Below are 14,473 nucleotides of genomic sequence, written 5' to 3' on the forward strand. Positions count from 1 at the left end.
TGATCTGAGTATTGATTATAAAATTGTAGCCAGCACAATTTAGTTATAATGCATTTGCATTTCTCCTTCCAGACGTTCTAGTTTTCCCCCTCAGAATTGGTAAAATCTAACACTAAAGCAACGACAACAAAAATTAAACCCAAAGAAATCCAAAGCTATGTTTTAATTCACCACTACTTAAGCCCTAAGAAATAGGCCCAAAATATTAATACCATTGCTGACAAAGACCAAACCACTTCCTAACTTGGACAGACTGAATGAAAAAGCCTGGGTCATTATTTTATCAGTGATTTGCAGGTGGGCTGCCGAAGTGCCATGTTTGACAACGCTGTGTATACATTCAAAATGAAACTGTAACATTTGTGTGTGTATAGGCAGGTGGAGTGCTGGGGGAGTGTGCAAAGGCCAAAAGGACAGGTGAAGCACTGATACTCAAGGACAATCTAGATTTCTGGAATGTATTTAGCTCAATACCAAGTATGAGAAAGGGAAAAGCTAATATGCAGCTAACATACCTTATTGGTAGATAAGGATATTTTGTGCGTGTATGTTTTCATGCTTGAGTAATTTAATGGGTGTTACTACAGGGAAGTCTAACTTCCGTGCAACATTTTCACATAAGACTAATTCAGGGACGGCCAGGTTACCTTGATGGGAAAACATACAGAATCACACTTTTTTAATTGGCAGGTTAAAAAGATATGGTTCCCTTTCACAGAAACGATTATTAAGTCAACATACATCCTGGTCAGCAAATAAGGAGTCAGGTTATGAAGGAGTGGCCTGGCAGAAAACAAACTATATAGTTGCTTTTATTTTGTTGGAGGGGGATGGTAATTCTGGTGGCATACTGCGTGTACACTGGGAGGCAGAAATAACGGTATGTCATAATTGGAAGAATCCGGTTTATAGGGTATTGTGTTGGGGATACAGGCAGTTAAGCTACTCCTTTGCTAGTATACTATGATTCACATGAACCTAATAAAGCTATACATAGTTTTCTCCATACAAATAAAACATTTTCTTAGTTACTAAGCTGTCCTAATTCCTCTTACTAGATACTTATACTAGTTTCTAATGTCTATTTGTCAATTCTCTAGATTTCACAAGCAGGAAAATTTGAAAGAGAGAAAGAAATATGGAAAGCACAAGGAAACTATCTAGAAGAGCAGTAAGAAAAGGTTTCTATCAAAGGCTAATTATAACCAAGATGAACAAAAAAAAAACAAACAAAAAAAACAAGATGTACATGCATGTAAAAGTGATTTTCTTCACACATTCCACTCCCCTGATGCTTTCTTTTCCATTTAGTTTAACTTAATTTGCTTTTTAATTCAGAGCACATACAAAACTCTCCATTCCCACAATAGAATACTAAAAGTTTTACTGAATGGCCAGGCAGAAGTTGAAGAAAGAAAGGATGGGGAGGGACAAAAGACATTCATTCATTCATTCATTTGTTTACTATGTGCCAGGCACTGGGAATTCAAAGATGAACAGGAGGGAGTTCCTATCTTTGAGGAACTGACAAAGTTACTATCTTTCAGGATCTCTTTAAGATCAAGACTACACTTATCAATGTACTGTTAGGAACTGAATTTTTAAGTTTGAATAAAATTGAGCACTCACATTTATGTCTACACAGACCATCAGCTATAAATGACCCCAAGCAGCTTCCAATCTTGCCCTGTAACAACAGAGCAGCTAACGGAGCTGCATAACACTACTGAGCACCATCCCCCCCAAAAAACAGCAGGTTCAACAAGAAGGGGCTTTTGGAGAGTTCAGAAATAAAGGCTGGGGTAAGTCGTAGATATAACTAGATAAATTACTTTTTTATTACTAATGTCCTATTTTTAGTACTTCTAACCCATGAATGTTTCAAATGCTACTTTAGAGCAGGGGTCCCCAACCACCAGGCCGAGGACCAGTACCGGTCCGTGGCCTGTTAGGAACCGGGCCGCACAGCAGGAGGTGAGCAGCAGGCGAGCGAGTGAAGCCTCAGCTGCTGCTCCCCATCACTCGCATTACCACCTGAACCATCCCCCCGCCACATCCATGGAAAAACTGAAAAGGGAAAAAAATGAAAAATATTTAAATTTGTGACTTAGACTACATCTAAGTAAATTATGGCATTATTGTCACCGTCCTTATTAACTATCATTCACTGAGTACTACATGCCATGTAATAGGCTAAGAACTACACATTTATGTCTTAAAACTACTCTAATAGAAGAATCTTTTTGTTAGGGTCTAAATAAGACCCATCAAAATAACTTAGAAATAGGAAAATATAACCTATAAGTTAAAAGTTATGGGAACCTAGCCAAAGCAGCCTTGAGGGAAAAAAACGGAGCTGGAGGAATCAGACTCCCTGACTTCAGACTATACTACAAAGCTACAGTAATCAAGACACTCTTGGTACTGACACAAAAACAGAAATATAGATCAATGGAACAGGATAGAAAGCCCAGAGATAAACCCACGCACCTATGGTCAACTCATCTATGACAAAGGAGGCAAGGATATACAATGGAGAAAAGACAGTCTCTTCAATAAGTGGTGCTGGGAAAACTGGACAGCTACATGTAAAGTATGAAATTAGAACAATACCTAACACCATACACAAAAATAAACTCAAAATGGATTAAAGACCTAAATGTAAGGCCAGACACTATCAAACTCTTAGAGGAAAACATAGGCAGAACACTCTATGACATAAATCACAGCAAGATCCTTTTTGACCCACCTCCTAGAGAAATGGAAATAAAAACAAAAATAAACAAATCGGACCTAATGAAACGTAAAAGCTTTTGCACAGCAAAGGAAACCATAAACAAGATGAAAAGACAACCCTCAGAATGGGAGAAAATATTTGCAAATGAAGCAACTGACAAAGGATTAATCTCCAAGATTTACAAGCAGCTCATTTAGCTCAATATCAAAAAGCAAACAACCCAATCCAAAAATGAGCAGAAGACCTAAATAGACATTCCTCCAAAGAAGATATACAGATTGCCAACAAACACATGAAAGAATGCTTAACTTCACTAATCATTAGAGAAATGCAAATCAAAACTACAATGAGGTATCACCTCACCCCAGTCAGAATGGCCATCATCAAAAAATCTACAAACAATAAATGCTGGAGAGGGTGTGGAGAAAAGGGAACCCTCTTGCACTGTTGGTGGGAATGTAAATTGATACAGCCACTATGGAGAACAGTATGGAGGTTCCTTAAAAAACTAAAAATAGAACTACCATACGACCCAGCAATCCCACTACTGGGCATATACCCATTGAAAACCATAATTCAAAAAGACACATGCACCCCAGTGTTCACTGCAGCACTATTTACAATAGCCAGGTCATGGAAGCAACCTAAATGCCCCTCGACAGATGAATGGATAAAGAAGATGTGGTACATATATGCAATGGAATATTACTCAGCCATAAAAAGGAATGAAATTGGGTCATTTGTAGAGACGTGGATGGATCTAGAGACTGTCATACAGAGTGAAGTGAGTCAGAAAGAGAGAAACAAATATCGTATATTAACGCATATATGTGGAATCTAGAAAAATGGTACAGATGAACCTGTTTGCAAGGCAGAAATAGAGACACAGACGTAGAGAACAAACATATGGACACCAAGGGGGGAAAGGGGTAGTGGGATGAATTGGGAGATTGGGATCGACATATACACACTAATATGTATAAAATAGATAACTAATAAGAACCTGCTGTATAAAAAATAAATTAAATTTAAAAATTCAAAATAAATTAATATTTTTTAAAAAAGAAAAGTTATGGGAACCTGAGTTTACCAAGCCTGGAGAAGAGATAACAGAATCACCTTTCAATGTTTTGGTTCAAAGCCTTTTGAACTTTCAATCAGAAACTCTTAAAAACTTTACAAAACACTTAGAAATAACCCCTTAACTCTGATACATCATTTATGAAAACACAGGAAGGGATACTAAATGAAAAGTACTATCTGCCACCACCTTTCTTTTTTAGTCAATACAAATCTCTACTAAGATGCCAAAGAATGAATAATATGGTCACCCACACACAGGATGACCATATGTGCTGGCTCTCAGTTCTTATCCCAGGGTAACTTTTAAATGTTACCTCTCTTTCACACCCTATGAATTTTTTTTTCTGAAACTGAACACTGAGGTTGAATTTCAGGAAACAGCCTTGGAGAAGAGGTACAGCAGTTGAATCAATTGTTTACAGCAAGTATGTGGTCCACACTAAAAATTCTGCTTTCCTTTCTTGTAAAAAATGTACTTTTTTAAAACTACACTGTTTGTACATCGAGTCTACAGTTGCCTACTAATAGACTTAATATCTGCCTATCCTTGTATGTTTATATACCTCTCTTAGGTAAAAAGCATAGCTAACGGGAAAAATTAAGATCCTATTTGTAATTTATTACCTTAACTATGATTCTACACCTTGATTAGAATTGTCACATGAAGATATTCAGTAATAGCTAAAGTGACCTGAGTTCAAACCAATCATTATAGGGGATAATACAAGTACTAATATAAACATCCTAACAGTTTTTCCCTGCTCAGACTCATTAAATAGCAAGGGTGTTATAGATTAAACTTGGGCTCCAACTCTAGAGTACCAATGATAGCAGTGTCTGTCTCCATTTGGACAATAAGAATTATAATCAAGGTTCTGATTGTCTTTGGTTTTTTAATATTTATTTATTTATTTGGTTGTGCCAGGTCTTAGTTGCAGCACATGGGATCTTTGTCACCGCGTGCGCGATCTTTGTTGCGGCATGCGGGATCTTTAGTTGTGGCATGCGGGCTCTTAGTTGCAGCATGCAGGATCTAAAATATTTTTTAAAGTGGGCAGAATACCTAAATAGACATTTCACCAAAGAAGACATACAGATGGCCAAGAAGCACATGAAAAGATGCTCAACATCACTAATTATTAGAGAAATGCAAATCAAAACTACAATGAGGTATCACCTCACAGCAGTCAGAATGGCCATTATCCCACAAAATCTAGAAACAATAAATGCTGGAAAGGGTGTGGTGAAAAGGGAACCCTCCTGCACTGTTGGTGGGAATGTAAATTGATACAGCCACTATGGAGAACAGTACGGAGGTTCCTTAAAAAACTAAAAATAGAACTACCATATGACCCAGCAATCCCACTACTGGGCATATACCCTTAGAAAACCATAATTCAAAAAGAGACATGTACCACAACGTTCATTGCAGCCCTATTTACAATAGCCAGGACATGGAAGCAACCTAAATGTCCATCAACAGATGAATGGATAAAGAAGATGTGGCACATATATACAATGGAATATTACTCAGCCATAAAAAGAAACGAAATTGAGTTATTAGTAGTGAGGTGGTTGGACCCAGAGTCTGTCATACGCAGTGAGGTTAAGTCAGGAAGAGAAAAACAAATACCGTATGCTAACGCATATATATGAAATCTAAAAAAAAAACAAAAAAACAAAATGGTACTGATGAACCTAGTGGCAGGGCAGGAATAAAGACATACACATAGAGAATGGACTTGACACAGCGGGGAGGGGAAAGCTGGGGCGAAGTGAGAGTAGCATCGACATATATACACTACCAAATGTAAGATAGATAGCTAGTGGGAAGCAGCAGCATAGCACAAGGAGATCAGCTCGGTGCTTTTCGACGACCTAGAGGGGTGGGATAGGGAGGGTATATGGGGATATATGTACGCATATGGCTGATTCACTTTGTTGTACAACAGAAACTAACACAGCATTGTGAAGCAATTATACTCCAATAAAGATGTATTTTTTTAAAAAAAGGGAGATATGTGTCCATACTACCCTTGACTAGTTCACTCATGAAACCCCAGCAACAAAAATTTCCTTTATTTGATAAAAATTCTTTGATTTGTTACTAATTTATAACAAATTTCAAAAATGAGAGGGGAAAAAACATCTATCACTACAACGTAAAGAAGCTAAAGGCATTCCTACATAAAATCAAATCTACTCTTGAGGGAAATGAAACTGCTACTTTAAAGTGGCACCTTATATTTAAAGACAGAAATAGATTAAAGTATATTATTAACGCTTTTTAAAAAATTATCAAAAGCTAGTGTAGTGATAGCTTACATAAGTGGTAACTTATTATGATCTAAAAAACTCATGACAACTATTTTTTTAACTCTCTAAAATTGAATACCTAATTATTAGTATCTAATTCATGTTTAGACATATCTCATTTGATCCATATTGCAACCCCAGGAGCTAGATAAGCCAAATATTATTACCACGAATCTCTGGCTTAGAAAAGTGACCAGCTTAAGGTCACATTACTAGCAAGTAGCTAGCAGCTCATCCTGATGAAACTAGTTCACCTAATTATCAATTTCTAATGCTTTAATTACTCTGTTAGGGGGACAGCCTTAAATGAAGAATCTGTGGGCAAGGTAGGTTCCAAAGTCAACACATAAAGTGAAAATTACATATACTCACAATTACCCTAAAAAAATCCCTTACATCATCTATAAAGTATACAGACACATTATCTTTCATTTCAGTCCAACTCAAGACTCTGTTTTTCCTCTCTAATATTAGGAGAAATCACTAAGTGACCATGAGATGTGAACATGAAATAAAGTGACTGGCTTGCATTTAGGGGGCCATGTCACACGAAAACACAGTTTAAAAACTAGACTAACTGAATGTGGTGAGATACTCTCTAAGACACCTGAGAAACTGAACCAAGATGAAAGAAAAAAATTTCTCCAATTTCACCCTTACTCCTAGACATACACACTGAGTATTTTGATGGAACAAGTCTGGCCACATTCACATAAACTAAGCACAGGTATGGTGTAATTCCACTGTACTTGATTGAATCCCATCCCTTCATCCAAAAGGAATATTAATTTTGAGCTCTAACCCACACAACCAGGTTAGATCTTCAATTATGAAAAGAAATAAATGGACTGAAGCAGGATCACAGACACTCCCTCCCCTAATAGCTAACAAAAAACAATAACCATCAAGTCAAAATTCTAAAGTAGCTGGTTCATAAACTAGAGTTTCAGGATCAATGGTATTAAGGTACATTCTCTCCCTAGGAACCCAAATTTTTATTATGAAAAATTTCAAGTTTACATAAAAGTTGAATGGATAGTATACTTATCCATAAACACCTATATATCTACCATGTAGATTCAACAATTAACATTTTGCCTTTTTTTCTTGACCAAAAAATTTGCAGACATGATACTTTATCTCAAAAAAATTCAGTGTGCATCTCCTAAGAATAAGGACAGGGACTTCCCTGGTGGCACAGTGGTTAAGAGTCTGCCTGCCAACGCAGGGGTTCGAGCCCTGGTCCAGGAAGATCCCACATGCCATGGAGCAACTAAGCCCGTGTGCCACAACTACTGAGCCTGCACTCTAGAGCCCTCGAGCCACAAGTACTGAAGCCCGTGCGCCTAGAGCCCGTGCTCCGCAACAGGAGAAGCCACCGCAATGAGAAGCCCGCACACCGCAACCAAGAGTAGCCCCTGCTTGCCACAACTAGAGAAAGCCCGCGCGCAGCAGCGAAGACCCAACACAACCAAAAGTAAAAATAAATTAATTAAAAAAAAAAAGAATAAGGACATTCTTCCACATTACCACAATTATCATAATCACAACTATTCCGAATATCATCTAGTACCCAATCTAAGGTATATCCTGACCCTTTGACTCTAGGTTTCTCTAAGCTTTATCTGTGAATCAATTTAGAGCACTTTGGCTCTTTACCAAAAGCCAACATAAGAAATAGCCATATAAAGAGACAGTGAGATAACTGAATTAAGATGACAGAGTGAAGCATAAACACAGAACTTCTCTCCCCCAATCCCTAATGCAATGAACAAAGTACGTCTTCCTATTTGTTTGTTTTTATTAATGTCCCAAATTCACCACCAACCAAGCAAAAAAAGAGGAAATTATGCTATTAACTTCAAGGCGATGCACACACAAACACACATAAGATTCTGAACTACAGACAGTGTGGTATGGCGCCTGCCCTTAACCCAATCCTCAGAAGTATCGAGCAAGGAAGGTAAGTCAACAAAATCCTTTAGGCAATGTGGCCTGCAAGGTAAATAAGCAGCCTGAGGAAAAACCCTTGTGAGTAGAAGCCCAGCAGGATTCTGGCTGCTAAGGCTTGCTGTCTCTCAAAGGAACTGTGCTCGGATGGATGAGAGAATCAAACCCCAAGGGAGTTGGATACCCACCGGGCTGGGCATGCCTAGCACAGGATGGGTAACAGGATCTCAGAAGACAAAGCAGAGGTTCCCTAAATGAGGACTATACTCAGCCTCACTGAGCTTATTCACTCCCCTATTCCAGACTACAGAAAAGATTGAAAAGAGAACCCAATACTCAAACTGTAGCTTGAGGGGAGAAGGATCCGGTCATAAATAAGGTAGGAAGGGTGTGAGGATTCACTCACACTATATCAGAAAGAAGTTGTCCATATTAAGATGACAAGAAATGCTGTGGCTACTATGGAAACATAAATAGCCCAAAAAAAGCATATAAAAGACAAATGAATTTAGTCTGGAAGAAAGTAGAACACAGAGGACAGACACAGATTCTCCAAAAGTATCTGCATATTGTCATAGAAAAAAATATTATGAACTCAGTAAGACAAGAAAAGCTTGGATATGAGATACACAGAATGAGATGAAAACAGAGACTGCAGAGATAAAATAAAACACCACTGATACAGATATAATTTAAAATAGCAAGGAATTTCAAGAATTGAAAAATTTAGACAACCAATCATTTCTTCAATTTTAGACACACTACATTTGTATAGGCAGTAGGGCATGGTGATTTTGAGCTTGGCCTCTGAAGCCAGACTGCCTGGATTGAACTCGCATATCTGTCCCATACTAGCTGGGTGACCTGGGACGAGTTACTTAACCTAGAGCACAAAAGGCTTGGTAAAGATTAAATGAGGTGATGCATGTAATGTTCTAAAACAGGGCCTGACACAGGTTAAGAGCTCAATATTAGTAATCACTATCAGAAACAACTTAGTCCACTAACATCAGCTGGATGCAAAAAAGCACCAAGGAATTCATCTTTATGTGTGTAGGTGCTATCAAAAACATTTAAGTATGTCAGGTGAGCGTGTTAAAGCTGTGCTTTATAATTAAAGAAAATTTTAAAGATAGCAAAACGTGTGCATTCATATAGAAATATTCTACAGAGCCACCTCCCTCTTTTAAGCCTGAAATAAGGACCAAAATTGGTTAATATACTAGAACAACAGTTCTCAAAGTTTGCTCTTTGGATCAGCAGCACCTGGAAACATGTTAGAAATGCAAATTCTCGGGTCCCACCCAGACTTACTGAATCAGAAACTGAGGATGGAGCCCAACAATCTGTATTTTAAGAAGACCCCCAGGTGATCCTGATGCATGTAAAGTTTGAGATTCACTGTACTAGACAGTCCTATACTACATACCTCAAATTTCAGAAATACATAACCACATACACATACACACACACAATCAGAGACATAAATGATTTCAAATAACTATAGGCTGAAAAGACTATTCTGTTAAGTGATATCTAACATAAGCTATTTTTTTAAATATGCATAATTTAAATATACAAGCAACCTCAAGCTTATGAATGAGAGATTTGTTAAAGATTTGTTAATTGTAAATACATTATTTGGAACTAAGGTCATATTCCCCCTTTAGAAGCAATCTTATAAACTCGGGTTAAATTCGTAGCTACGCAACATAAGCCTTTTAAACTTATAAACACATAATGATTTGTTATAGTGAAATGTTTTTAGGGTAAAAAAAATGAACCAAAATTCTAAGTCAGATTATTGGAAAGATTCACTTTTCCTACCACAACCTTAGCAATGAGAGAAGACAGATTTCTTCCCACACTGGGATCAAAATAAACTTTTTCTGCTTCCCTTCTGCCCTTCTACCTCTGCAAAAATAGAGACTAGAGTTAGGGGCAGGCACCAGACACAACTGTGATAGAACAGAGATAAATGAGGGCTGCAATGGAGATGGCAGAGTGGAAGAGTAACAGCTTTAGCACCTGTGTATCTTGATAACAATATTGTATCTGTATATGCTTATACATATGTCTGTATATGGGACTTCTACAAGTTTGATGTTTGGTCTCCTGCTTACAAGTTTATGATACTTGTAGCCAAAGAAAGAATTTCAGAACAAGAGATCTGAACATTAAGATTTTCAATGAAAAAGAATAGCATAAAAAAAAAAGAATACCATTAGTGGGTAAGAGTAAGATGAGAAAGAGGCTGTTTACATTGTCTCAAAGTATCTCCCCACAGGATACATATTAACAACAAAGGGAAAAAGAATAACTACACTGGAGAAACCTGGCAGCCATCACCTTAACCAAGTGATTGATGTTAACATCACCAGTAATGGGACAAATTGACTTCACATGCTTCCCAATATGATGCAATGGGAAAAACAAGTACTAGTTAACATGACATCCCTTTCAGACGATAAGGATCAAGATAATGAAACACTGTTATACTTCTTTTTTTATATGGATATATGCTATATAATAAATATTATGTATAGTAATGAACTACTTAGCAGATTTCTTCAGCATACCTTTACACAATATAAATTTGTTAACATTAAAAAAATTTATCTACCAGCTAAATATTTAAAGCCAAATCAAACATCTCAGGTCTCAAGTGATTAATACACAACAGTTGTTAAATTTTCTATATAGTTACTGTAGTCAAAAATTAAAATTAGGTGCAATCGCCAAACACTGGAGAAAACTGCATTTGTGCTTGTAACGATTTCTAGATTCTTTTGCTTACGTTGCTTTACAATTGAAAAGAAATTGTGTATTCTTTTCAGCTTTAAGACCTTGGTTAGGCAAAGATCTCTGAGAACACAAAGAGCAAACTATAAAAGAGAAGTGCTGTTAAATAGGAATCAATCAAAATTTTAAATTTTTGCTTTTCAAAAGACAGTAAACAAAATGACAAGGCAAATCAGACTGAGAATAAAAGACAACTGAATTTAAAATGGGCAAGAGATTTGAATAGACATTTCAACAAAGATGATTACAAATGGCAAATAAGGGCATGAAAAGATGCTCAACACTGATCATCAGGGAAATGTAAATTAAAAGCACAAAAGATAGCACTACACACCCATTAGAATGACTAAAATTTAAAAGACTGACAACACCAAGTGTTGATGAGGATGTAGAGCAAATGGAAGTCATACACATTGCTCCCAGGAATGCAAAATGGTACACACATGTTGGAAAAGTTTGACAAAAAGTTAAACATACACTTACCCATATGGCCCAGCAATCCCATTCCTGGGGAAACAAAAACATATGCACCCCCCAAAAAAAGACTTGTAGAAGAATATCCACAGCAGCTTTATTTATAAGAGCCCCCAACTAGAAACAACCCAAATGCCCATCAACTGGTGAATGGCTAAACTCCGTTATATCTATATAATGAAATATTACGCAGCAATAAAGAACTACTGACATGTGCAACAACTGAAATGACTCTCAAAAGCATTAAGTGGAAGAAACCAGACCAAAAAAAGAGTACATTCTATACTATCCCATTTATGTGAAGTTCTGGAAAAAGCAAAACCACAGTGACAGAAAGCCTACCAGTGGTTGCCAGGAACCAGCAATGAAGGGAGGGAATTGATGGCAAAGGGGCAAGAGGGAACTTGCTGGGATGATGAAAATATCCTATATCATGATTGTGGTGGTGGACACACAACTGTATACATCTGTCAAAACTCATCAAATTGTACACTTAAAATTGGTGAGGTTTATTGTATGTAAATTATAACTCGAAGCTAATATTAAAAAATAATAACAAGCCAAACATGGAAGCAACCTAAGTGTCCATCAACAGATGAATGGATAAAAAAGATGTGGTGTGTGTATGTGTATATATCTATACATATATCTATATAGATATATATATGTGTGTGTGTGTGTATATATATCTATATCTAGATATATAGATATAGATATATATACACACACACACACATACACACACAATGGAATATATCACTCAGCCATAAAAAAGAATGAAATAATGCCATTTGCAGCAACATGGATGGACCCAGAGATTACCATACTAAGCGAAGTAAGTCAGACAGAGAAAGACAACTATATGATATCACTTATATGTGGAATCTAAAAAGATGATACAAATGAACTTATTTACAAAACAGAAACAGACTCACAGGCATAGAAAACAAACTTATAGTTACCAAAGGGGAAGGGGGAGGAGGGATAAATTGGGAGTATGGGATTAACAGATGCACACTACCATATATAAAATAGACAAACAATAAGGATTTACTGTATAGCACAGGGAACTATATTCAATATCTTGTAATAAACTATAATGGAAAAGAATCCAAAAAAAAGAATATATATATATACATATATATGTAGAGCCAAATCACTTTGCTATATACATCTGAAACTAACACAATATTGTAAATCAACTATACATCAGTAAAAAAAATAATAATAACATAAAGTTACCCTTGGGGTAGTGATTAGAAGGGCATATAAGGAAAACTCTGTGGTGCTAGTACTGTTCTATTTCTTGATCTAAATGGGGGACACATGGGTGTTTAGTTTGGAAAATGTCACTGAGCTGTACAATTATGGTTTGTGTGCTTTCTGTATTATGTTTTATTTCAATAAAAAGTTTACTAAAAAAAATAAAAGAATGGATCCTGAACAGTCTGAGGTTGAAGGGACTTCACACAAATAATGGCAATGATTCAAAACTGCAGCCAAGAAAACAACTGAGCAGAAGAAAAGCAAGAGGAAAGAATGCTGAATTAACCACTATTTATAAGGGGATTCAAAAAGCAATCACACGTCCAAAGCATATTTTCCTATCTGGAGGACTTGACTAATAATCTGGCTGGATTTAAGTTTTTATATATAAATGGTTGGGACACAACTGACTTTCCCCAAACCTTACTCAACATAACGTTTTCTTAAGTTTACTTTCTTTTTATTTCTAGAGAATATACTCAGAACAGTTTCATTCCATAATTTAGTTTTCTGCTTGGAAGAAAAAAAATCTTACTAACCTCTTTCATAAATGACTTGCCTATCCGCACCACTTTTGCAAATAAAATGGGATCATGAGAAAGGTGAGGACCAAGGTAACAGAACATATTGAAGACGTCTCTCCTCAAATCTTCAAAGCTCTCTGCTTGTTTTGGTGCTCTCTTATTTTGCAAAGCATTAACAGGTGAGCCTTTAGCACCTTTAGGAACGCCAACTCTACAAAAAGAAGGAAAATTTATATATATATAACTATACAATACCCCATTTTAAGTTAACACAGTCATATTAATCAGTAAGTAAAACTTTTCTTGCTTATATTTGCTTTCTCTATTTCAACTGTGCCTAACTTCATTATACCAAATAATTTAACTGGTAGAAAAAGACAAAAACAATACTCATTTGAAAAAAAAAATCAGAGCTTAAGAGACTGTTTCAAATTAACTGCATAAGAAAAGGAAATCAGAGAAATGCAGATTCCAAGTAACATTTAACATACATCATATGAATTTGTTTTTAGTTAACTTTGGCCAATATCAGGAATCTGGATATGGGAATGGGGAACAAGGGATGGACCTCAGAGACACAAAGATGAAACAGAAAAATATGGATATAACAACACTGATTCAAGTTAATAAACATTTCTCAATCTGGCTTCCACTACCTAGACTGAATATGAGGTAGGTGGTGGTAGGGAAGGTGAGCAGCATAATGAAAGAGGGTGTGTCACACTAAAAAGGACAGCATGCCCAGAGTTCTCACCTGCTGAGCAGGTGTCCCGCTGTGGAGTCACAGGGGTCACTCTCTGAGAAGAAGCCTTCATGGTCCACAGCCCAGGTGGCACTGAAGGCAGCAGCCAGCAGCTATGCACGAGTCACAAGGCTGGGGCTTTTGAGGCAGGCTCTGATCTGTGGGGCTGAAGCCAGAGCTGCTGCCAGTACTGCTCCTAAGTATCCTGCAAGTAGGCTGAGGGCTAGCGGACTGGTCGACACAGTAACTAGGGATGATGAGAGAGGCTGCACTAGCAATTTCCAGGACAGCAGCCTATATGCCAGGAGAGATAAGGCAAGCAGAGAGGCAAAGTCCTCACTCAGAGCCACTCAACCCAGGATAGAGGAAAATTACACTAAGTAAAAACCTTAGGAATTCTCTGCCCCCCAAGAGAGGAGGAAAAGTCAAAAACAGAAGAATGGAGTTTGCACTCTCAACGGAGCAAACCCAACCTAGAAGTCTAACATACAGTTTTTAGACAACACTGCAGCACAAATTCTGCAACACCTGGTCTAGAAGATAGGACACAAGTCACTGATTAATACCTGCCAAACTGAT

The 14,473-nt window shown here is 37.0% G+C and overlaps 1 protein-coding gene across 19 annotated transcripts in view; it reads right to left on the reverse strand.

Annotated features, from left to right (window-relative positions):
• The window catches only part of THOC2 (THO complex subunit 2), a 105,751-nt gene that overhangs the window by 41,776 nt on the left and 49,502 nt on the right, over positions 1-14,473 (reverse strand). For all 19 annotated transcript variants that reach the window (XR_014239566.1, XM_082376995.1, XM_082376992.1 and 16 more), the window contains one exon: positions 13,168-13,363. Coding sequence is in view for 18 of the 19 variants with exons in the window: in XM_082376995.1 (XP_082233121.1) it covers positions 13,168-13,363 (196 nt within the window). In the remaining variant the exon portion in view is untranslated. The remainder of the gene's footprint in view (positions 1-13,167; positions 13,364-14,473) is intronic.

This window comes from Balaenoptera borealis, assembly GCF_965194805.1.
Source record: "Balaenoptera borealis genome assembly, chromosome: X".
Lineage (NCBI taxonomy): Eukaryota > Metazoa > Chordata > Mammalia > Artiodactyla > Balaenopteridae > Balaenoptera > Balaenoptera borealis.